At 34.7% G+C, this 26,311-nt stretch overlaps 3 protein-coding genes and 2 non-coding genes across 5 annotated transcripts; 4 read left to right on the top strand and 1 right to left on the bottom strand.

Annotated features, from left to right (window-relative positions):
- The first annotated feature begins 1,645 nt into the window (after positions 1-1,645).
- TRNAK-CUU (transfer RNA lysine (anticodon CUU)) lies at positions 1,646-1,718 on the top strand. The gene has a single exon. It is a non-coding gene; the product is annotated as a tRNA-Lys (tRNA).
- Positions 1,719-2,265: 547 nt separating this feature from the next.
- Positions 2,266-2,337, bottom strand: TRNAM-CAU (transfer RNA methionine (anticodon CAU)). The gene has a single exon. It is a non-coding gene; the product is annotated as a tRNA-Met (tRNA).
- A 6,736-nt stretch (positions 2,338-9,073) lies between these two features.
- On the top strand, positions 9,074-13,795 carry Pp2C1 (protein phosphatase 2C). The gene is made up of 6 exons (XM_018539422.1): positions 9,074-9,498; positions 10,464-10,814; positions 11,017-11,237; positions 11,387-11,530; positions 11,736-13,192; positions 13,423-13,795. The coding sequence occupies exons 1-6, from the start codon at positions 9,195-9,197 to the stop codon at positions 13,793-13,795; spliced, it is 2,850 nt and encodes a 949-aa protein (XP_018394924.1). The 5' UTR covers positions 9,074-9,194.
- Positions 13,796-17,561: 3,766 nt separating this feature from the next.
- Positions 17,562-20,609, top strand: LOC108773565 (kanadaptin). Its single transcript, XM_018539412.1, has 6 exons — positions 17,562-18,544; positions 18,809-19,104; positions 19,235-19,377; positions 19,458-19,618; positions 19,709-20,080; positions 20,163-20,609. Exons 1-6 carry the CDS (start codon positions 17,726-17,728, stop codon positions 20,607-20,609), a joined length of 2,238 nt encoding a protein of 745 aa, XP_018394914.1. The 5' UTR covers positions 17,562-17,725.
- A 926-nt stretch (positions 20,610-21,535) lies between these two features.
- LOC108773588 (uncharacterized) lies at positions 21,536-22,942 on the top strand. Its single transcript, XM_018539442.1, has 5 exons — positions 21,536-21,680; positions 21,807-21,944; positions 22,086-22,192; positions 22,517-22,640; positions 22,732-22,942. The coding sequence occupies exons 1-5, from the start codon at positions 21,644-21,646 to the stop codon at positions 22,812-22,814; spliced, it is 489 nt and encodes a 162-aa protein (XP_018394944.1). The 5' UTR covers positions 21,536-21,643; the 3' UTR covers positions 22,815-22,942.
- The last annotated feature ends 3,369 nt before the right edge of the window (positions 22,943-26,311 follow it).

The raw sequence follows: 26,311 nt of genomic DNA, 5'->3' as shown, positions 1-26,311 counted from the left end.
TTATGTAAAAAATATGTTGCTGTTAGTTTGTGTTCCGCGGAAATGTAATGATTTTGATAATCAATGAAGTTCTGAAAGTTGCCTTTGCAGTAGGCGAGGATATATAGATTTGGTATCGTCAATGTTGTCATTCAATGTGTTCATACCGTGAAAGCGCTTATAAACTAATAAATACGTATATTTATTTTTTTCGAATGCATATACATTTAACTTTAAATCCTTCGAAGTCCTCGTAATATTGCTAGATAATATCATACGTGTACATAGGATAACGCTTCTCGATCTCTAGATATTTCGTTAGATTGCTTAGATTGTTAGTACCTGTTAGTCGCACATAGTATAATTATGGACATGCGGCCGTCATATCGGAAATTGCAAAAGTGGCTCATAGAGTAACTTCGACCAAACTTTGCTTAACTTAATTGGATTAATTCAACTGGCAGAGAAAATGACTGCTCGAAACACAATATTCAACTGTATAATTTGTTTTAGTCTAATTGAATTTTTTGTTCCATTTTTAATGAAAAAAAAATCATATAAAATCTCATAATATTTTTAAGAATTTTTCATTTTTCTGCTTATAAAGATTTTTTTTAATATCTTACATTTCTTCAGAATTTGTAAGTTTTCTTCGGAAATTATAGAATTAAAAAATCATAGGATATGTGTGTAAAAAAATTCATTTATATAAACATTTCTTGAAAAGATAAAGACTTTCTCAGCATTTTAAAATGTTTCGAATAAATATCTAATGTAAGTGAGAAGTTTTTCCTAAAAGTTACAAAATTGTATAGAAATTCTGAAAAATTATATAAAAAATTCTAAAACAAATTATCATCAGAGTTGTGAACAAGAAAAGAATTCATATTATGAAACATGGATATTACTAGCTAAATTAAATATCGACTCAAAAGTGACGAAATTAATCGATAGAATTGCTTGAAGCAAAGTTCTTAACAATGAAAAATTAATAATTTTGTACATTTAAATATATAGACATTATTCTAATATATATAGACATTATTCATAATAAAAAATAATTATCGATTAAACTAATTGGAAAAATTACTTCATACAGTTTCTGTAACAATAAATAATTTCCTTTATTCTTTATTATCCTTTCTTCTTTACGTGTTAAACAATAAAAGGTTAATAATATCCATATTAATTAATTATTAAGTTAATCAAAGTTTGATTGGTCATTCATACTGCCGGTAGGGACCACCAATAAACGACTATCCCGAACAAATGTGAACAAAAAAAGTTACATTGGCCATTGCGTTGCAAATGCGTATAATTTATTATATATTATCTAATAACGGTAAATATATTCCCATACCATAAAAATCTGTACTATAGTGCAACGGTAGAAAAGTACTTATTTGTGTTCATTTTAATATAAAAGAAACGTTTGTACATAATATCAGGATTTTAACAAGCTATTTATCACTAAGATGTAATGAGCTTTAATAAAGATTTATTTTGTGCAACAATTTCATTTCCGTCACTTTTTTTATCTCGACTGGCTTCTTCATTCACAATTATTTATGCTATCAGATTTTCAATATCAGAAATATGATAAAATATTGATTATTACTGTGTACCTATGCTTCATGTACCTATTAAAAGAAGGTGATATCAAGTAGCCCGGCTAGCTCAGTCGGTAGAGCATGAGACTCTTAATCTCAGGGTCGTGGGTTCGAGCCCCACGTTGGGCGGAAATATTATTTTTTATTTTTTTATTTTGTAATAAGATTGTCGTTTATGATTACGAATTGTTAAATAGGATAGATAAAGATACTTGAATATTTTTAATAAATATAACAGAATACTATTGCATATCTCCTAAATTTGACGTTGTATAAAAGTGTTTCAAAAGTTGTATTATTCGAAGGGGCATAAATTAATTTTTCATGTCATTTTTTTATATAACTAGCATACAGCGCGCACCATTTATGTCTCTTTCATTAATTTTATAAATCACCAGCATCGACCAATCACGTACATGGGAAAAAGTCAACAATATCTTCGATTCAATCTTAATACATTTCGTGGTTCACATGAATTTTTTATTAGGGACATCTAATATAATTTATCTTGTATATAAATAATAAAATTCACTAAAAATAATGGAAAAATATATATATATTTACATAAAATATGTAGTACGTGTACTGAAAAACTTAGTACGTAAATAAAATAATGTAAATTAAAAATAGAAATAATAAAATTTTCCTTATAGAAGTAAGGACAATTAATTCACACTAGCAGAACGTGGTTTCGATCCACGGACCTCTGGGTTATGGGCCCAGCACGCTTCCACTGCGCCACTCTGCTTCTCACATAGAATTTCTGTCTAAATTCTTCATAATTCTATTAACACACACACACACACACACACTAAACTTTTGTATCTAAATTATATAATAATTTAATTATAATTTAATTTTTATCATTAAACTTATTAATACAATTAAATTAATTTAATACGTATAATACTTTTTATTATTATTTTTCAATTGTTTATAGTTTTAATTAAAAAATGTAAAATTGTTATTTTTTACCACCAAAAAAAAACTTCTCGAAAAATCTATTTCTAAAAATTCAAAATTTTTCAATAGAAGACATGTATTTAGGAAATATTGAAGAAACAAGAGCTCTTACGACAGAATATACATAAAAAAATTGTGAAAAGTATGATAAACATCGAACGTGAAATAACAACATTAAATTGATATAAGAAAATAACTTTGCAATAATCTCGCGCGTAATAAAAAGAAAACCTAAAAAAGACGTAGGATTTCTCAGATAATCCTCTTTTTGGACGCTTCACTTCTCCATTTTTAAAAAATTATTAGCTTTAATTCATTGTTTGCTGCACGTAGAAAGACACGGTCATTCTATTCTATAGAAAAACAATCGCCAACTGAAAGCAACCATCGGACGGAATTTCAAAAGACTTGTGAGTCTGAATCCTATCGGTAAGTATAAGTCACCTGCAGCTCCATGACTCACGGACTGTTGCGTTGAGACGACCAGGTGACGATTCAACGACGAGGCTTCAACGCGACTCAACAAGCACAAACCTGCACGGTTTAGTCTAACAATAAGCTAGTTGGGAATGCCTGGGGAATGCCCCGGGCACAACGGATGAACACGTGTGTGTATGTACGCATATTACTCGCCTCAACGCGGGACAATCGATAAAAAGACGCTAACAAAATCGCGACGGCTGCTCGCGAATGTAACGAACATACGTTAGATAGGTACGTCCTCCTTATACATACAACGTTATGGGAAACGTCAATAAGCGACGATGGATCCGCAGGTTATAGGATACAGAAGGATGTCATTGTGACCTAATTTTGTCAATTATAGGATGACAAATGAAGACACGATGATGTCCTTGGGTGTCATATTATTGTATTATGACTCCGCAGAACATAAACTGACAGTGTAACGTTTTGTGAGCATCAATATTATAATTTCCCACTTAATAATGCAACTGTTATGTACAATATGTGTTATACATATATATTATGTCCACATTATTGAGGAAAATTATAATATTGGTGTAACTATATATATACATTTGTTGTCAAATGAAATATATGTATTATACAAATATTTGCATGTCATTTTTATTTGTCAGATAAAAATTATTGTACAAGATGTTTTAAATATGCACTATTCTACTTTTAACCGAATTCGTTATTAATTTGTATTTTTTTCTCCAGGACTCTGTGTGAACAAATTGTATCGTTCTTTATACAACACAGAACACAGTTTAGAAAAACAATTTTCCAAAAGATAAATTTAAATATTCCGCGAAATATTAAAATTTTTCAATTTTAATGATGCAATTTTGATGTAATAATCTAATTGTACAGAGAAATAAAAGAGTATGTAGTTTTAAATTACATTTTTTCTCCTGCAGAATGTATATAAAATTACAAATTTTCAATTATGTTGTTATTGTAGTAAATGAGCGACAAATAATTCGCGAATGATATTCGCGCATGTCCGACTATACAAGCGCTTTTTACGCGGCTGTATTTTTATCATCACTCTATTGTGAAAAAAACGGCGGAACCGCAGATATCGAGATAGATATGATAAATTATAATCGATAGGAAAGTACGATTTGCGTCTCATTTTTGGCACAATTAGGAGACATTTTCGTTTGTCCATAAGAATTTGACCTTACAATTAGAGAAATTATACAACGATCTCTATTTTCCTTTGAGAATCGACCCGATGTCTAGATTCGCGCGCCCTTTACGCGAACACTTCGAATCCACACTCGACCAATAAGAACTGAATAACCGGAAATGTACGTTTGTTTATTTGTAGAGGGACAAGCCAATAAATATAAACGAATGATGCGATCGCATTTGTAATATTCATTTTACGCGAATTTCAACTTCAATAACGTTAAACACGAGCGTAAAAGAGACACGAGGTTACTTTAGATTATTTGTATAGTATATCACATGCTTATGGAAAATATAATAAGTAACGCATTAGTGTAGCCTTTTCCTCCTATCTCAGCCAATAAAGCAGAGATGGCGCTAGCAGTGCCGTTCGATACGCTTGCAACAGGAAGCCGAACTGGAAGACGATTATCGATTTACTCCATTAAGAACAATCTCAAAGTTCTCCTATTAGAATATTCTCCTGCAAAAGATTTTCTTTTCAACGAGAATTATTCACATCTGTTTCCTCAATCTTTTTGTCGCGATCGAACATTAATCGCCGCGTCGTGATACGTAGCTTGATTCAGTTTGATTCACGTAGTGCGACCTACAACAGTCGTCTGCGACGACCATCTTTTCTGAGAGAATGACGCAATCGATGACACCCGTCTCTCGCCCACCGTTCGATTTCACGAGACGGGTGTCTACACATGGCGACATTTCCGGGTGGCGATCATTCATTCTCCACGGTCCAGCCATCGAGATCGGAATGTCCGGATCAGCGACGTGGCGCTACTTTTCCCCAGGAGCGTCGCGCGCGCGCGCGTTTCCGCGGACTTTAATCTCGCGTGGGTCGAGCGAAAGTCGCCAGCTGGTGAGAGCTATTTTGAACGGCGCGATGCGACGTTGCCGTAGCCTCCGCGATCGCCGGGTACGTCGCGATCGAACGAGTTCAAGCACGTGTGCGCCTCTCCGTGTTTTGCTCGCTCGGCTTGGCGTCACTTCGACTCACTTGGCGTTGTACTTACAAGATAACACCGCACCGCGCGCACGCCTCAGCGAAACTACGGCCGCAACTTTTGCAACGCCGCCGCATTGTTTCGACAAGGATTTCAATCTCCCTCCGCACCGGTTGGAAACCATTATAGAGATCATGCGGGGAGAAAAACTCCGAAAACTCTAGTATAGGCTGTTCTAGATACGCTGGAATATCTCTGGAAATCGGCTGAGCTCGAGATTAGACATAAACGCGAGACACGTGATTCTCCGACGTTGAAAATCGCGGGAGCATTCTGGACAATTTTTCATTAAGCGCATAAGTCATCTCTCGCGACGATAATATCGTCCAATATCGTCCGACAAGAAGCTGGACAAGAAATATCGGGTTGCTACCTGCTCGCGGCGCGGAGTGACAGCGAGAGAGGGAGAGAGATTGAAGAGAAAGGAAGTGCGGCAACGTGGCATCTCCGTGGCTGCGTGAGCAGAGATGCGCGGGGCATGAATATACATACAGCGGAGTTTGACGAGCTAGCTGTAGCTAGCGCGTTGACGCCGTTGACGGGGAGGGGGAGGGGGACGCGGCGGAAAGTTTCCGCGGGGATGGAGACATCCGACCGACACGCAGCGGGGAAAGGGGAACGTGCGCGTTTGGTCGCCGCGTGCGATACGATACCACACCACCAAGGTAACACGCGTTCGGCGAGTAGATGCCTTTTGGAAATTTCACAAAACGCTCTCGTCTCGTCTCTCTAGTGTTGTTCTCTTCTTCGAGCGCTTCGCATCTGGCGTGCTAATGTTCACTTCTGTACCAATGTAGAGTAACTTGAATTTTAGTCTAATTTACTCTCTTTATCTTGACGCTTAAAAAGATTTTAAAAATATAAAAAAAGTAAGTTACCCCGAGATTGAAGTTATTCCACAAAAATAGATATAAAGAGAATAACGTGTATTTCTATCAATGTAGAGTGTAAACTTTAACACTATAAGTTTAATTTACTCCACCTTTTTCTAGTGTTTAGGAAAGGTAATAAGTTAGATAGAGATTAAAATTAATTTACATTGGTAGAAACAGAGGAGAATAATCATTCCTACTATATAACGTAGATTAATTTTTATCTTCGATTTAATTCACTCTTCATTTTTTCTAATGCTTCGAATTTTAGGAAAAGATGAGAGACCGAGATTAACATTAATCTATATTGTAGGTAGAAATGGACATAATACGTCTGATTTTAATCTTACACTTCTCGCATCATGTTTTTAACGAGAGAAATTATTCGAATAAAGTATCTCTGATTCTTCGACATTGTATCTCAATTTTTATTCTTCTCTCTTTGATGACTTACAATTAAATATTGTTAATATTCTATACATTTTTTTAGGTAAACATAAATGCAACGAACTTTTTTTTAATTGTGAAACAATTTACGCCACATAAATATAATATATGTATATAAGTAAATATGTGTACAAAGCACTCATTTCATAAGCCCACGCGGACATGTGAGTAATAAAGGGTTAATTCTTAACCTTAAACGTACCTCGCAACTCGAATCGAGTCGACTAGCGGCGCACTTCTGCATATTTGCTATCTCTTTGAGAAAAGACAAGATATACTTATACAATGTACATACACCTACATTTAAGAGAGAAAAAAGGTGGCCGAAAGGAATGGCTTTGCAGTTTTGACATCAGCCTAATTGAGAGATACCAGCAAAAGTTTGATCTGAAAGCCGATTCCTTTTTTCACCAATTCCTTTTTCATCCAAATATTTTGAATTACAAAGAAGAAAACAAAGAAATGGATTGCGACAAGTGAACTTATCGATAGGTGAGAGTGTTCTCTCGAGGGGCGACGCGCCTCGACGGTGATTCGAAATAAAGATCGAAAGCTATGCTTAATCGGTAGATAAATAATTATCGTGGGTAAATCAATTCTAAGAGATACGCGTATTGCGTGTATAATTTAATTTTTTTTTCTTCTTGATACAAAAATTGATTTATACCCAAGTAACGCAAAGTCCAAAATCGGACATAAGACTTATCTTATAAACGTTTTATTAACATATTTATTTAAAATATGTCCCAAATTTAAACTTTTGTTTTCTTAGATGGATCAATTGTTAAAAATTTTCACAACGAAACTATAAGTCAAACGTTTTTTCGTTTATCACTCTTTCTTCTGTTTTAAAAGTTTCGTCATTATCTATTTTACGAGGGCAAAAAGGCTGAAATGTATACGATAAGTGTCTCCAGAAATGTTGTTCTATTTGTCGTATACATACGAGTTGATGTTATTCCAAGTATTTGTCATTTGATGACATCATTATAATTTTTCCAAAATTTTTGATATACTTATCAAAAACTTATAACAATGTTATAATCAAAATAAGTGTATCGAATAATATAATTTTTCTAAAATAATTTTTACTTAATGTCACCTCGATTTCGTATTCCTATATTATTTATTTAGTATCCATTTCTCATCTTTTTCCAATTCTGGTTAGTTCCACAACTAACCATCATCTTGAAATTAGAAAGGATAAGAATTAAAAAAAAGAAATAGTAAATTAAACCGTGATTAAAGTTGATCTTATAGTTGTGGAACTAGGACTCAAAACTAGAAAAAGAAGAGTTAATTGAATTAACCAAGATTAAAATTGCTAAATTAGTAAAATGGACAGATTAATTTTTTTACCAACATAGAATAACTATTAATATAAGTTTATTAATCTCGATCTTCTTTTAATTCTTACGTCCCTTTGTACTAATTATTTAATTAACTTTTATCTTGGTTTAATTTACCTCGTATTTTTTGTAATATTTAAAACTAGAAGACACAAAATAAAAAGTACGTTAAAACGAGATAAAAAATGATACTGTTAAAATTGGACATAGGCGTGTCGTTGTAAACGAAATCTATAACGACCGCAAACTTCGCCAAGTTCAGAAACGTGCTCTTATCTCTCTTTGTCTATCTTTGGTGTAAAGCGCATTTCTAACTTGCAGTCTTCCCGCGACCAATTAGAGGCCCGCCAACAGGATATTCCCTCTCTAGTGTGGGGATGAAGCACGTGGCAGCGAAGTATGTAATTGGATACAATGGGAAATTGCGAGCGGGATTCGAAAGTATGTGTATTATCGTGAGACATGGGGCTTAAAGATGTAACGTAAAGGTCCGCATCGCGTGAGACTCCGTTCGCCAACGTCGACCGTCGATGACCGTCGATCGCGCGCGGCCGACTTTCAAGGCGATAAAACGGCGAAACGTACAAGCCGAATGAGCATGTAAGCTCGCGTTTCCAACCTTTGCTTTCGCCCGTGCCTCTCTCTCTCTCTCTCTCTCTCTCTCTTTCGTCGAGTCGTTACGAGGAAAATCGTCGACGGAACGCGGACCTAGTTCAGAATATGCCACCCGCGACCGACCGATCGGCGACCCACGACGATCGATCGCGAGCGGTATATTCGAAAACACGTACAGCACAGCGGGAGCGCGTGTGCATTCCAAAATCTTCCGCTCTAACCGTTTCTCGAGAATCATCGTCTAACATCGGCTATGCTCGTATCGGTGAAATCGTGGAACGAACGAGAAGGCGCGCGGAAAAAGAAAAAGAGACAGAGAGAAACGAGAGACGCGTGCGCATGAGTGTGTGTGAGGTCGAGAGCAGCGGGAAGAGAGGGACGCGTCTCCCCCTTCCTTCTCCCGCGCGTCTTCCATTCGTCCCCACCGCGTGATGCTTTACCGTCGACCGCAACGTCACCATTTCCCCCTCCTCCCCACCACGCCGCTCTATCACCCTCTCTCTCTCTCGTGCGCGCGCGCGCGCACGCGGAGTGGTGCGGCGCGCGCGGTCCTGCCCAGTAAATGCGAGGCTTCCGTTCGACGAGAGTGTACGTAGCGGTGAGAGAGTGCGTAATAAGCGCACTGTACACGCACGGTTTTTCGCACCTTGGCGACGTCGTCACTGTCACTGAACAGAATCGTACCCGGGCGTCGATATGCCGCTCAGCATCGGCGTTAATCTACGGGTGACCGGCCACTGTAATCAGGGCGGTCGCAAATACATGGAGGACATGTTCTGCGTGGCGTTCCAGCCGACACCGGACGACAAGGATCTGGAATACGCGTTCTTCGGGATCTTCGACGGTCACGGCGGCGGGGAAGCCGCGACCTTCGCCAAGGAACACTTAATGGACATTATAGTAAAGCAGAAAAACTTTTGGAGCGACCGCGACGAGGATGTGCTGCGGGCGATCAGGGACGGATACATGAACACTCATTATGCTATGTGGCGGGAGCTCGGTACGGAAAAATAGGATTATTGTATATATCGTTCTCGCTTGCGCGCACGACTATTACTTTTTGCTTTCGCGCGAATTTTAAATTCGTTGCCGTTGATAATCACCGCGTATACGATCCCTCTCGGCGGCGACGGTGACCCCCGTTGAGAATTTCTATCATCATCCCGCGTATTTCCCCCACCACCGTCGCTCTCCACCGCCGCCACTAGGCCTGATTAGGTTAGAATTTAGGTTATGTAATTCTTCGAGCTAACCTGAAAATTTAGGCTCGGGAGCGATGGGGAGTTAGTCGATGTAGCGATTTCTTATGTCGTCTCCCATAGCGAATCTGGACCGCGGCGACTTCCGCGGCGGTACCGTCGCGTGCGCGCGCGCGCGCGCGCGAACGCGTAAAGCGTAACGGGCGCGTCGACCTTGATCGCGGAAAACTTGCTGTAGTTTTGTTTTTTTATTGCTGCACTAAACTGCATCAGACTTTCTTTCTCGCTTTCGTCAAATTTCAAATGTTATAGATTCTGTTATGTTTATTCCTGCACTAAAACTTCCTTGTCTTATACAAATATCATATATGAGATTTGTCTTTTGTAGCTGAATTAGTTACATTCAAGGTCTGTTATCTTAGCTGAATTTTTCGTATAGTTTATCTTCCTTTTCTTTCTGCACTGAAGAAAAAAAAGAGAATAAAGTGTACCATACAAAAAGTTTAGCTAAAAAAACAAATGTTTTTAGGATATAAAATAAAGTGAACGTATGTTTGACATTTGGTAAAAGCGAACAAGTTATAGTGCAGGAATAAAAAACAAACTTTACATCTTACTTTAAATTCCAAAAGTATATACTAGTGCAGCTAGAAAAATAACGTATCCATATATCTATTTCACTTTAAATACAAAGACTGTATTTACCTATAAAAAGAACAGACCTTGGTACCTATTACAATAATATTTGGTGTTGTTTTCTGAGTAGACAAATGGCCGAGAACCGCATCTGGATTGCCATCTACAGCTGGTACAACTGCCAGCATTGCTTTTATAAGAAAAGGCAAGATATACATAGGTCACGTGGGAGATTCTGCTATTATATTAGGCTATCAGACAGATGACGATCCCCAATGGAGAGCAAAGGCACTGACGAAAGATCACAAGCCAGAGAGTGGGCCAGAAATGACGCGCATACAGGAGTCTGGTGGAAAAGTGGTCAGTAAATCCGGTGTTCCAAGGGTTGTATGGAATAGACCTCGCATTGGGCACAAAGGTCCAGTTAGAAGATCCACCCATATGGATGAAATCCCATTCCTTGCAGTAGCCAGATCTCTGGGTAAATATTTATCAACATCTTTTTGTAGATACAATCAATGATGCTACGAATGCTTGGAAGCATCTTTTGATTGGTTATTTAATGAAATTCTTTCTTCTGATTAGAGTCAGTCAAATACTTTGAAGCATTTATAGTGAAACTTTAATCTCATCTTGTCCAGCATTCTTGTGTACAAAAGAGCCTAAATTGAAATTTGTTTTAGGTGACTTATGGAGTTACAATTCCGAATTGAACACTTTTGTCGTCTCTCCTGAACCAGATGTGAAAGTTATTCCAGTTGACGTCAAATCACATCGTTGTCTTATTTTTGGTACTGATGGTCTATGGAATATGTTATCGCCACAAGTTGCAGTAGCTATTGTTCAAGCCACGGACAGACACAATGAGAAACATATGATAGCCTCTCAGCAGACCGGTAACGGAGTAAGTTTCGTGCGCGCGTGTTACATTATTAGTTATATATATATATATATATATATAATTATTAAAGAAACGGTACATTATAGTTGTCTTAATGCATGGTACGATAACTTACATATGACAGTGATGAGGTACATAAATCTTTTTGATAGCAGGCTGATTTACAAATGTGGATAAATCCTTCGAAAAGTCTTGTGGATCGTGCATTGGAGAGGTGGTCATCGACGAGATTACGAGCAGATAATACCAGTGTTGTAACATTGATGTTGGATCCATCAGGACCATGCCGCAGTGAGGTATGAATAATATTTGTTTTAAAGAAATCTAATATATATAAATAATTTTTATATAAATACTGACAGGAGTAAAGCGAAAAATTTAGGCTTTTAAACTTTGAGTAAATTAAAAAGTTGCAGGAAATCTAATACTATACTATAAAATTGTGTGTGTGTGTGTGTGTGTATAAAAATACTATAGCTAAGATATTTATTTTTATTAAAGGTACTCTTTAACCAAAAGAAGGACCGTGTTATACATCACGGACATCACGGAACACAAGTACCAGTTACGACGAGAGAACCTGAAATCGTCGAGGGAATGAATTCAAAAAATACAACGCCGTGCATGCCAATACCTCCGCCAAACGTTTCTTTAAATCTTGACATTGATTCTAAACAACCAGATTCGTCGAACGGAAATGAGAAGACTGTGGAGCAAACGTTACAGCCGGAGATGGTCTCGTGCCCTGAAAAACCAATTTTATTAGAGATTGATAATTCGGAATTACAAGAAGAAACGACGATAAACAAAAGTATCGAAACTACCGATATTGGCGAAAGTATCCAGGTCGCTGAAATCTCTTCTAGTCAGATGCTAGAAGAACCTGGGGATTTGGAAAGTAAGAAAGAAATAAAACACGAGAAATTGGAACATTTCGAGAATGAAGAAAAGCAAATAGTTGAACAGAATGAAAATGAGAAAGCAAAGAATGATTATTTGCAGAGTCCGATCCAATTAAATTTAAAATCAAATAAATTTATTGAGCCTAAAGAAAACGTAACTGAGACAGGAATGTCTAACGCGACTCGACAGAATACATTTCCCAGAGCGAACGAGGAGACGCTTCAACCTGCTCCTCTTGTAAGTAGGTTACGTCGAAGCGGTATTGTTTCTGTTAAAAGTAACAGTTTCGATAATAGTGAGGTGAAAAATGGCATCTTGAACGGATCGAGACACAAGCAGCACCCTTTATTTCCAAGAACGGACGTCAGAATGATAAAGCGACGACATAGTTTGAGCTCTTCTCAAACCCAGAATGCTTTCACCGATGTCACACCGGCTTCAGATTCGAAGACTTACGTAAGTGTGAAGTCGCGGTACAGCAGAGTAACGAAATCTGTTGCGGAAAACACAATGTTGGAGGAGACGACAAAGAATGCGTTGAAAACTGCTAGCGATTATGTCATAAATAATAAACGTAGACATAGCACAATCACGCAAGCCTCGGTCTCGTCGTCTGGAGTTGAGAACAATTGTCCACAGCAAGAACCATGTGCTAAGATGAGGACGCGTTCCGAGGACCAACGGCATAGTCCCACAGACGAGAATGATCCGGCCAATCAAGCGGTAGAAAATGCTAATGCCCGATTAAGTTGGCCCACGTCAGATAGACGATCGGATTCGTCATTGAATGGTGCCACTTTAACGACGCTCTCTTCGTCATCGAATACGTTTCAGCGTAGAAGTTTAGGCAAAAAGGCTACGCCTGTTAAAGCTATTAGGAGATCGTCGATCAACGGTTCGACTCGACTGCAACATCTAAGAGGTAGTTTTGGCCTAAGGGAATGGGACCAAGGAAGAAATAACCGAACAAATAATTGTAATAATAGAAGGACATTAAATAGGACAGTAACGATAATCGGTCCTACGGATTCGACGATACCACAGCGATGGTTAAGGTTTGTTTAATCATGTTTCTTTATTTAAGAAATTATTTTTCCGTGATATATTTATATCGTTCTTGTGTGATGATATTTATATAAGTGATATTTATTTTGTTTTATAATTAAATAGAGTATATTGTGCAGATTGTTAGACTAATGTAGAATGCATGAGCTTATTTATCCCCACTTACATGTTTAAACACCATATACTTTTATTAAATTCTGTAATTTTTTCTATTGTTTAGATCAGATACAATGGCGGCAACACCTGTGAAAACACTACGTTCGCGTAACGTAGATATCGCCGGACACACAATATCTGCGCAATTAGTTCATCAATATGGAGTAGTGAAGCAAAATCGATTGCCTCTACCAAACAAGTTGAAGCAGTCCGCGAACAGTGGATCGCTGCAATCGAGTAGAGTCAGGTCTTCCTCGTTGTCAGCCAATAAACTTAAACAAGCAAATGGTAACAGTGGAAGCGTGAGTACTTGCGCGACCATAAATCCCTCGACAGCAGGTTCCACTTCTGCTATATCTAAGAAAGTCAAATCACCGTATAATCCTAGTGCTCGGTCTCTGAGCACACGATCTCGAATCAAACGTCTTGGAAAGTAAGAGAATAATTAATGATTGGAGTTTTGCAAATTCGCGAAATTTAGGGTATGTACACTCTTACCCTTATTTTACTATCTGCGAATTATCTAGTTACGATATAAAAAAGAAAAGTGATTGTTACATGCATTTTATGTTTCTTTAAACTTTCCCACTTTCATCTTTGAAACTACGTATGTTCTTTTATTCGAGGTGTTTGCTATGAATGGGGTCTGAACACTATTAATTAATCTTATTACTCATTTCATTTTTGAAAATAGAATGAAAAATTAGAGATTTAAATTAAAATTAAGTATTTTCTATACAAGATTATTATTTTAGGTATGTGTAGAAATTTAAAAAATCGCGATCTAAATACTTCGCAAATACTTATGTTTTTGTGACAATTATTATTAATTTGTTGAATATATTACCTTGTATTTTGTTATTGGAATTATTTACTGACCTTTTATGTTCATACATGAAGTGCATATATCTAATTCATTTTATAATACTGCTTGCTGCATGGAAATAAATTGCTGCGCTCTCCTATTCTATTTATTAAATATACAATCATTAATTCCTCGGAAAAGGATACTGCGATGTGTGTAGAATGAACTAAAAGAAATTAAACTAGTCATTCTTGAAAGAGTAGTCAGTCTTGAAATCGTTATTCGCTATTTCTAAAGAAAGGTTAGATCGTTCTCATATTATTAAAGGCGAATATTAAATGCAAATTTGCAGAGTTCTTATGTTCAAATTGAGTCAATTGGCACTTTAGGAAGCACAGTTAAAGGACGATATGAAAAATATCGCGAGAAATTTCTAATAAAAGTATGACAAAAAATATTCCTGACACTTTTTATATGCTTTCCAATATTTGCGTAGATTAACAAGTCTCACGTAGGAAAAAATATGAAAGTATAATATATGAGTGTATGCATAAAGTAATCTGACAATAAGAAGGTACAGTTGTGTATAAAAACTTGGGTATCCGTATGCATATCTCACATTTGCACATTCTCAGTGATAACTATTGTTTGGAATCTTTACTGTCAATTGAATGGTGCAGCCAAACGTAGTAGGATATAATTGATTATCAAATGTAAATGTGCGGCTGTGCACACGTGTATTCTTAAAAAGAAATAATTTTCCCTTCTCTTCCTGACTCCGCTCGAAGTCTTGGTTCGGAAAGAATTCACAAGTCAAAAAGGCGCCGTATTTAGAAAATACTTATGATTAAGCATTAAATTATTTTCTAGTATGTACGATATGCAATCACACTGATCTGCCTTGGCTGAGTACGGAGTGGTTGTTGAACAATTCTGTAAATAGAACTCTAAAAATCAATATATATAGTTGAGAATAATTGGCAGCCTTCTATCACACACGTATATATATAAATTGTTGCATAGATAAATAGTGTATGAAAAAAAACGAATTTAAATTCATGTCTGGAGCAGAGGTTCCCAGGCGCATCATGGTCTCGAATAACGACCATTCAGTACGAAGCACTAAACGACTGTTTATTGTACGCGTTGTAAAAGATTAGATTATATTTAGATGGAATATTTAAAGCACAGCTTAAAAAGCAATCAAGGGAATTCAAATTTCTATCGGTACGAACAATTCTATAATTGTGTTCCAAATGCAAATGTGCACTATATTAGTGATCTAATAATTAAGTCACTGAAGATAAGAAAGATTTATATCTGATATATGTATCTGACATTAATATATATATTGTATTAATATCAGCATATAAAAAAAACAGTGTATATAATCTTCTATGTTAGTCTTTCACGTTGAGTGTATTCATTTTATCGTGCAAGGAGAAAGAAGGCAATTCAGGAATATCTATTTGGTTTTATTATAAAAATTACGCACAATGCGTTCATTTACATATTATGAATGTTTCTTCTCTGGTTTTAATTATTTTGCATCTAGATATCGAGAGAAAAATATTTTAAGACAGTTTGTGACAAGGATCAGTAATGAGTACATATACTTTTCGATATGTAGTCACTTTAGAATTTATACGTTTCTAAAGAAAAAAAAGAAGAGAAAATTATGTAAATACCGATGAAATATTGTAAAAAATGTTAACAATATATATTTATCGATATTATGCCTATTTATTGACTAGCTTTTAAAACGATCCGATTTTCTATGTAAATAAGATATCGTGCAGATAATATATGCTTGAAATATATCGTTTGGCAGTTTTCTTAGAGAGAAATTATCATTACGAGGTAGTTACTGCAAGACGACTTTATTAAAAACGAAAAAAACGGAGGAAAGGTGACGTGTGCCTACAGTAGTTACCACTTGCGAATAGTGTGCGTGCGCTAGATAAGGGATTATATCTCTGAGGATAAGTTTCAAAATAAGTTACGAAGGACAGATTCGAGTTACCGAAGAAAGAGACATATGTGCTAGTACGGCGAATATTTAAGGGAGATTTATTTACTCTTTGGTGCACCCATAAGTCTCACGCTGTATGTAAATAAATATAATTATATATACATATTATATATATAATTATATGTATATGTAATTATATGGGTGGTGTATATATGTGTGTATGTATATATATATATATATATACACATATAATATGTACGTATGTATATACATACAGAAATTGTATAGATAAATTTAAGTGATTATGATAACATTTACACAGCTCGATTTACGCTGAAGTAATATCAATATTTTAACTTCGGCGTAAATCAAAATTCGTGTAAACGTAAGTAGTCAGTGGCAAAGAGGAGCAAGGTGTCTCGATATAGCGTTCGTCTATTGAAATAAATTGCAGGGGAGGCGAATGTAAGAACGAATCTATCTTACGCGCCTGTAGATTTATCATTTGTTACATCGTAGAGATATGATGAAACCGAGTATTTTTTAAGAGGTAAAGAGAATATAAGAATTTATGACGTAAATCGAGAGATGAAGAGAGAACTGTTAGTGAGAAGAAATAATATATAGCGATTTATCTCAGGTTAAGTGAATTTTGGGAGGAGGAGAAGTAGATATCGAAGGAACTCGAACAAATGTGTGATCACGTTTATATAACCTGTATATTTTAATTAAATAAAAAAACTGAGATATAATATATATAAGTCCTATTATTAAATTGACGCTCATGACTGTTTCTGTGATCATTCTAGCTATAAGTATCTATCATAAAGGATTATTGGATTAATTAAATTATGTATCTTTTTAGTAATTTATTTGTGATAAGTATGTAAGAACCATGTATATTTTTTGTTCCAAACTTATTTTATTAATCTGAACTTTAATTCTTAAAATTATTTTGAATCAATTTTTTATTATATATAAATATAAAAATTTTTTATTATATATAAATATAAAAATTTTTTATTATATATTCGATTCCAATCTTCAGTTAATAAAAAAAAAGAATAATTATAATGAAAGATCGACATTTGGTAAATTTGAATTATGATTAATGGAAGCTTCCAATTGAAGAGTATCAATATTATCGACTGTTGGTGCGAACTCTCTAATTATACATTGCGCTTATAAAAAAATTATATAAATTTCCATGAGTTGTGTCAGTTGAGACGGTTGTTAATATTTTTTCAGTGTATGGGAGAATTCGTAATTTTTGGATTCATAACTATTTAATATTAACAGTTAAAACACTCGTCGCGAAATAAAGATCTCATTTTTAATTACACTTTATAAAGAGAGAGAGTAGTCAAGAGTAGTGGAGAATTTTATTTGTGTCTTGTGTCAGTTGATAGGTTATGGTTGGTTATGGTCAATTGGTCATGTAGGTACAAAGATCAATGCAATTGTAATATCTGAACATTGAAAGAGCTACGTAAATCCTGATTGACAGCGATGAAGTAATAATAATTTATAATAATATAAACAAGAATTTATGATATTGGACTGCTTCCTAACATAAAATTTGACAATACCATGGATGTAAACGAATGGGAGAACGATTCTGTAACTTCTCTTTCCAAGGATACTCCTGACAATAACATTGATGCAAGCAACGATGAAACGATTTCCGAATCATCGACGTTTGATGAGCAAAGCACTAAAAAGTTAGAAACGGAGGACGCGTCTTTTCGAAGTAACATAGACACCTGCAAAGAATTAGGATTTAAGAAGCCACTTCTACTGATCGGTCCTAAGCGGGGTAAGACTGGAAAAATTCGAACTATAAAAAATGATACAGCACACCCACCATCTGAATTGTCCGTAAATAAGGAAACTATCGAGCCTGTTCAACCCCAGGATGACGAAGATAAAAGCTATAAGTCAATAATAGAAGATTCCACAGAAGAGAATATCTCGTCTGATACAAGAAACATTCCTATACCATACTTGGAACCTAAGTGGAGTGGAAAGCCAATCGAGGAATATAAGTTGGAGGTTCTTAAGTCAGGAATAATTCTAGAAAAACTTGATCTAACTGAAAAAAGTTTTCACGTGATAGGCAGATTGCCTTCCTGCAATTTATCTCTTGCCCATCCGACTATCTCAAGGTACCATGCAATTATTCAATACAGAGCAACAGCAGATGAAAAGAGCTCTATAGGTTTTTATTTGTACGATTTGGAGAGTACACATGGCACGTTTTGGAACGGGCATCGTATAAAACCAAGAACCTATGTTCGGTTATATGATGGTCATATGATAAGGTTTGGTTGTAGCCAGAGGAAATATATTCTGCAAGCTCCACCGGACGATCAGGAAGAGGAATCCGAGCTGTCAGTTACACAACTTAAAGTTAGTTTTATTTATAATTACATGTAATGTAAGAGCTTGTTGTAATCAATTTTATATACATTTTACTATAATCAGTATTGTTAGAACCAGTTTTTAATATTTTTAATATTTTACTGTAACTGGTGCGCTTGTAATCAGTATTGTATATATTTTACTATAATTGATATTATCATTGTGTAATATTTTGATATAATTGCAACTTTTGGCATCCTTTTGCAAAGCAAGACTTTCAAACATATTTAATATAAACATATTTGTTTATAGGAAAAGCGATTAGAAGAATTACGGGAACGAGAAATGAGACAGCAAGAAGAGGAAGAAGAAGAAGCAGAAGAAAGAGCAAAACAGGAAGCAAAGAATGAGGGTATCGATTGGGGAATGGGAGAAGACGCGGATGAGGAAACAGATTTGACAGAGAATCCCTATGCTTCTATGGCAGATGAAGAGCTATATTTAGACGATCCCAAGAAAACATTAAGAGGCTGGTTCGAAAGAGAGGGATATGATTTGCAATATCAAGTAGAAGAGAAAGGAATAGGTCAATTTTTATGTTGGATAAGGTAGTTTATATGATTTTTTTAAAATCCTTGTATGTAGAGTTACTTTTAGGATTATACTTGCGCATATCATATTTTGACTTATTGCTTTTCTCTCTTTTTTTTATTAATATAAAAATAAAAACAATTTCAGTTTACCTAAAGAATGTTTCGGCGGCCGTTCCATGAAAGCAGAAGCTCTTGTCAAAGGAAAGAAAAAAGAATCTGTTATTCAATGTGCTTTGGAAGCCTGTAGAATTTTAGACAGACATGGATTGTTGAGACAAGCTAATCATGGTAACATATAATATGAATAAATGATAATAACTGTTGATAAATGCAAACTTTACTTTTAATTATTGATAATTATTAATTAGAGAGTCGAAGAAAGAAAGCAAGGAATTGGGAGGAGGAAGATTTCTATGATTCAGACGAAGATAACTTTTTGGACAGAACAGGAACAGTAGAGAAGAAACGTGAACAGAGAATGAAATTAGCTGGAAAAATTGAAGAAAAAGTTGAGACATATAGCTCATTGGTAATGCCATTTTGTTCATTCACATTTATATCTTCGTATATTATAAATATATCTTTAACATTTATTGATATTTCATTGATATTATTTCAGACTAAGAAGCATAATGAGATTTTGAACAAAATTTCACGTTTGAATGAACGCTTAAAAGAAGCGCAAAGAAAAAATGCTAAAACGGGAGAATCTAATGAGGATTCGTTGGATGCCTTTATGTCTAGTTTAAACACATCTACTTTGAGTAAAAGCGACATAACGAAAATGAAAGTGGAATTACAAAATTTGCGTAAAGAAGAAATGCAACTTGTTAAATTAGTAAATCTTACAAAACCAGCTAATTTGCCGCCTCTTGTCAGTCAAGTGCAAGTAGAAGATAGAAGAGACGGCAAAAATCTTCAACAAAAATCAAAATATTCTATGAAAAAGATTTCGCAACTTGAAAGAAGACAAAAGCTTTTTGAAGCAAATGTGAGCATTTTTTTATTTTACTTTTTATGTAAAAATATTTTATTTTGTTATTTATGATTTAAAAAACAATTATATTTTTTAGAACAAAAGCGATTCTACGAATTCATCTTCATATACTATGGATAATGAAGGTGAAGAAGAAGAAGAAGAAGAAGAAGAAGAAGAAGAAGAAGATGAACAAGAAGAAAATAAAAAAGATAACATAAGAATGAAAGAAGAAGAAGAAGAAGAAGATGCGAGTGTACATAAGTCCGAATGTAAAAAATCTACGTTCTATAAGGATGAAACAAAATCAAGTGAAACCATAAGAACCGATGATAAATCATGTATTATGAGAAGCGTCAATCAGGAAACGAAAAAACTAAACATTGCGGAAAAGCGAAAAAAGGACACTAAATCAGAGAAACGGAAAAATATGAAAAAGCAGTACGATCAAGACGTCCACTCTGAAGATTATTCTACGTGGGTACCGCCACAAGATCAATCCGGTGATGGGAGGACAAATCTTAATGATAAATATGGATATTGAATTAGCTCTTGCATTATATACATAAGAATAAACAATGTAAATATTCTGGATCAAGAATTTAACATTATACGTATTATAAAGAGGCTATTTATTTTTTACACCTAAATAAAATTGTGTATTATCACTAGAAATATATTAACACTAGAAGTACCAACTTACTAAAACAACCAAATAAACAAATTACTATAAAATTAAAAATATGGTGAAAAAAAATCAAATATTTCTTTAATGTAAAGTATTATTGAAAAGTAAACAAAAGTAAGTAAACAAAAAATTAGAATCCCATCTTTTACACGAAGAAAATGTAATATTAATAATTAAAAAAAAATAGAATACCTCAACAATGATCGCTTAGCACATCTAATGTTAAATTATGAAACAGACATAAATATTTTGATCTATATCAGGTCATTACTAATATTAAACGAAGTGGCAATTGCTGTAATTTAATTTAAAACGTATAGTTTGTCATTATATATGAGTTTTATTGTTTATTAATTTTAGTATCTCAAATAGCTTTTACCGCTTTTACTGATAGCAGAGAGAGAGAGAGAGAGAGAGAGAGAGAGAGAGAGACACCTGAGAGCAGGCCTTTATTCTGTAATTCGACGATACGATTTTATCGGTAAAAATGAACGTGATAGTACGTAGTTTCTGCAGTTCGAAAATGGACATTCGTGTCGCTAGTGTACGGGGGTTAGAAGCATTAAGCGGGGAGCACAGACTTTTGCATAACGCATAAACCATATACATAAAGAATTTGATTGGTCCATTGACTCATGCTTAAGAAAATGGACCAATGAAATTTCTTATGCACATGCTTTATGCGTTATGCAAAAGTCTGTGCTCCCCGCTTTACAGTACAGAAAAAAGGCCGGAATGGTTACTCTCTCAGATTTCTCTTGGTTTCTCTCTGGCCACTAAACTTTGTCGAAGGCTGATAATTGTATTGTAGATTGCGAATCGAGTCGTGACATGTCAGTGACATGTATGTTAATGTCTTGGAAAATTTTGCCTTGAACACCTAAAGAAGTATGGAGCACGTTGATAATCCGAGCTATCTCCAAACGAGTATGTATCACCTGCATATATACTGATTAATATTCTTATATTTACATTTGTGTCATTGCTAGTTTCTCTTCCTGCTTTCTGAAGTAAACGTCATGCTCACGAATTACAGCGTCTTTTGCATTGCAGTTTGGGCTCCGATAGCTTCTGTGGGATGGTACCTCATAGGACTTGGAATCATTGCGTTGTATACGTTTCCACATATCCAAGAAAAATTTAAAAGTTGGAAAGTTGCGAGGAACCAGCGAGATGCCGTACTTGGCAAAAGTGAGTTAATAATTTATTTCAAAATCCTTTATTAGTGGGCAACAAATAATTTACAATATTATTTGCAACATAATGTATATAATTTATTTCACCTTTGTATTAATCAACCTTTGTATTAATATGTATTGTATTAATATTTAGAAACTGATGAATTACCACAGTTGTCAGCTAATGTTGAATTGGCACGACAGAAGATGCAAGAAGCATACGACAAGACTCGTGTCTTGGCACTAATCAAAGAGGAAGAGGTACTTTTGTTATACATTATATTAAGTACTCCAGGAATAATCATTTGTGTGAATATTTACACTTTGACAGAAAATTGTTTAACATATTTTTTTCTTTTTTACCATCTGTTTTTGATGAATCTTTAAGTTACAATTCTATCGAAAACTCGCAATAAAAAAGCGTTATTAAAATAAAAAATCTTTGTTTTTTAGAAGCACTGCCATAATAAAAAACACTATATGATAGTGTACAAAAATCAGATAACTATTTCTTAGTCAAGATAACTTATTTTTATACTTACATTTTTTAAATATAAATTAAAGCAATCTATCTTTTGTTCACAGGAGAAAGAGAAAAAAAGACAAAAGGTCTTGAAATTGTTGGAAAATAAAAACGTGGGTACAAGACTCGGTAGTACAACCGATGATGAAACTCCTAGTACGAGTACAAAGTCAAAGTTAAAATCAGGTAAAACTTATGTTATATTGTAATTTGGAAATCTCCAAGGAAAATTTAAATAATATGCTATATCCATATTTTTCATTTCTTTAATTTTCAGAATATAATCCCTTAATGGGTGATAGTACTCGTGGATATCGTCCTCCAAAACGGAGCTGTTGTAAAAAAGGTGGATGTGGTTAAAAATAATCGTATAGAATCTCGTAAGAAAACCATTCCATTCTTGCAATTTAACAAAGTTGTCAAAATAAAGAGGGAAGTAACTTATGGAATCGAACAGCACCTACTTGAATTGCGGTACTTATAACTTACACAGGTTTATAAGATTGTAAAAAAATTATGCATGTGCAATTGTTATATCAACATTAATTCATAACATGTACAATTTTTAAGTTTTATAGTAAAATATATATATATATATATATATATGGCAAAATCGATTTTATTTATCAAATCAATATAAATTTTGTATATTTTCGTTTTTCTACTTTAGTAGTTCTATAGTAAAATTATACATATATATTATTTAAAAATGAATGCGTATCTACGGGAAACAATAAAGGATATCAAAGGATAAAATTCTAAATAAAGGCGCTTGTATTTTCTCACACGCCCAGGCTCTTTAATTTTCAACATTACCTTTTATTAATCGTTATCGATATAATATGCAATGATATATATCAGCATACGTCGCTTTATACGTGTATGTACGTGGTACTTGACAATAGCAATTGTTACAAATTATCTACAGTCGTGCGCGTGTGTATCTATGTGTATGTATATGTGTGTAACGTGTGTCTCTGTAGTATGCACGCTCCTATTTTACTCTTAATTTCTTAAATTTCATCGACTTTACTCGTACGACGGCGGTCGGCGAAGAGAAACGAGCGGCATATCTCTCTTCAGTAGTAAATAAATTATAAAATTAACTATATAAAAATGCTCACCATCTTTATTTATTCGCTGTATTTACAGAATATAAAAAGGAAAGCTTGAGCTAAATACGCGTCTCCACAGGCCTCAGTGCACGTGTACATACATGCGTCTATATAATTACACGCGTGCGGCCCGTAAAACGCAGTTCAGAGAAAGAGAGAGAGAGAGAGAGAGAGAGAGAGAGAGAGACAAATAGGAAACGGCTGTCGCTTTTTTCTCTCTTTCTCTCACATTGCCTCCAATTCGAAATCACTATATTTCGTGTTCTTAATGATATGAATTATTTTTACGTAGCTTTAGCTCTCTAACGGTCTACTTAATTCTTTAAGCGCGATCCAGGACCAGCTTGCACCAATGTCGATCGATCGAATGCTATTCTGACACAATGAACTTTTCTATTTTGCGTTAAATGGGGTCTCCCAGAAAATTATATTAAGAACACTTTAACGAATTCATGGAATTGACTTTCCTCTCGGGAGAAATAACGAGGAAAGTTTCGTTCTTAACGTTGAATTTCTTGGCAGTTTCATTAAAAAATATGATTCTATTATTTATTTGACTAATACACATCAGAATGTAGAACTTGGTTAAAAAAGTTGATTCCAAATTTTCATCGATATATCTTTAAAATATTTTCCAATACAGATCCCGAATATCTGGACTTTCGGAAAAAATGCATCGATCAGTTCGATTGGTGCAACTAGCAGTCTTCATCGTTGCATTCGGCGGCCTTGGCAACACCAAGTTTAAAGTCCGGAGAGCGTTTTTCGCAAAAGCGGCAAACTTTGTCTCGATATTGCTACCAGATATGATGTTAAAAATCGAAAAATTTCGCCCTAACGTCAATACAATCGTTTCCCCATCTGCATAACGATCGATGGCAGTTTTAACAAATAGGTCGGTTTGATCATGTTTATTACGCGTGTTCACGAATTCGAGTCTGAATATCGATCATGTAACTTTTTCTCTAGGGCGGAACAGAAAAAATTTTACGTATGTATATACATATAAACACATACATAAAAAAAATTTCACTTTTCATATTTCCGTCTTAAGGGAAAAGTTATATGATTGAGATTTTCCGAGCACAAATATTGTTACAACTGTTTCCGACAGTCATAAGTCAACTTCATTTACCATATTGCTTATTATTATTAATGATATAGAATCCTCAATTTCAATTAAAGACTTTGTTCTAAAAGTTACTACCAGCGCAAAATTCTATAAGTTACGTGTACTATAATACATTTTCAGCACCAGCAGTGAATTTTTGTAACACGCAGTCAAGAGTAACGTTGTGATTACAAAAGTCTGATGCAACGTGGAAAAATTTCGCTGAAATTATTCCACGTTTTCGAACACTTTTTGATTTGCGACATTTCAGAGAAATTTTCATTCAATTTCAGCGAATTTTCAGTTATGTTAGCTAAAAAACGTACTTTTAGTAAAATTTTTCCACCAAAGATGCAATTGATACAACATACGTCGATCCTTGTGCGTTAACTTATAAGTGTCAGAATCAATTACGACAATTTTTGTGTTGAGAGCCTGATCTGTTCGATAAACTTATCACGTGTTTGGGGGATGTATATGATATATTTCGTTTCGTGTGTGTAGCGTGTTAATCATGTGTTCGTGTTGAATGTCGTTTACGCGAATCGCGCTTTTTTTTTATTTTTTTTTTTTAAGTTAAACGTTACTGTGTTTTATACAAGTTCTCTCAACCATCGTAACAATAATACAAAGATGACAAATTATAAAAATAATACGTTATCTTTTTTATATATATATATATATATATATATGGCAAAATCGATTTTATTTATCAAATCAATATAAATTTTGTATATTTTCGTTTTTCTACTTTAGTAGTTCTATAGTAAAATTATACATATATATTATTTAAAAATGAATGCGTATCTACGGGAAACAATAAAGGATATCAAAGGATAAAATTCTAAATAAAGGCGCTTGTATTTTCTCACACGCCCAGGCTCTTTAATTTTCAACATTACCTTTTATTAATCGTTATCGATATAATATGCAATGATATATATCAGCATACGTCGCTTTATACGTGTATGTACGTGGTACTTGACAATAGCAATTGTTACAAATTATCTACAGTCGTGCGCGTGTGTATCTATGTGTATGTATATGTGTGTAACGTGTGTCTCTGTAGTATGCACGCTCCTATTTTACTCTTAATTTCTTAAATTTCATCGACTTTACTCGTACGACGGCGGTCGGCGAAGAGAAACGAGCGGCATATCTCTCTTCAGTAGTAAATAAATTATAAAATTAACTATATAAAAATGCTCACCATCTTTATTTATTCGCTGTATTTACAGAATATAAAAAGGAAAGCTTGAGCTAAATACGCGTCTCCACAGGCCTCAGTGCACGTGTACATACATGCGTCTATATAATTACACGCGTGCGGCCCGTAAAACGCAGTTCAGAGAAAGAGAGAGAGAGAGAGAGAGAGAGAGAGAGAGAGACAAATAGGAAACGGCTGTCGCTTTTTTCTCTCTTTCTCTCACATTGCCTCCAATTCGAAATCACTATATTTCGTGTTCTTAATGATATGAATTATTTTTACGTAGCTTTAGCTCTCTAACGGTCTACTTAATTCTTTAAGCGCGATCCAGGACCAGCTTGCACCAATGTCGATCGATCGAATGCTATTCTGACACAATGAACTTTTCTATTTTGCGTTAAATGGGGTCTCCCAGAAAATTATA

The sequence above is a fragment of the Cyphomyrmex costatus genome, unplaced genomic scaffold (genome assembly GCF_001594065.2).
Source record: "Cyphomyrmex costatus isolate MS0001 unplaced genomic scaffold, Ccosl1.0 scaffold214, whole genome shotgun sequence".
Classification (NCBI taxonomy): Eukaryota; Metazoa; Arthropoda; class Insecta; order Hymenoptera; family Formicidae; genus Cyphomyrmex; species Cyphomyrmex costatus.
The sequence above is the reverse complement of the archived record's forward strand: the minus strand, read 5'-3'. Positions and strand labels throughout refer to the sequence as shown.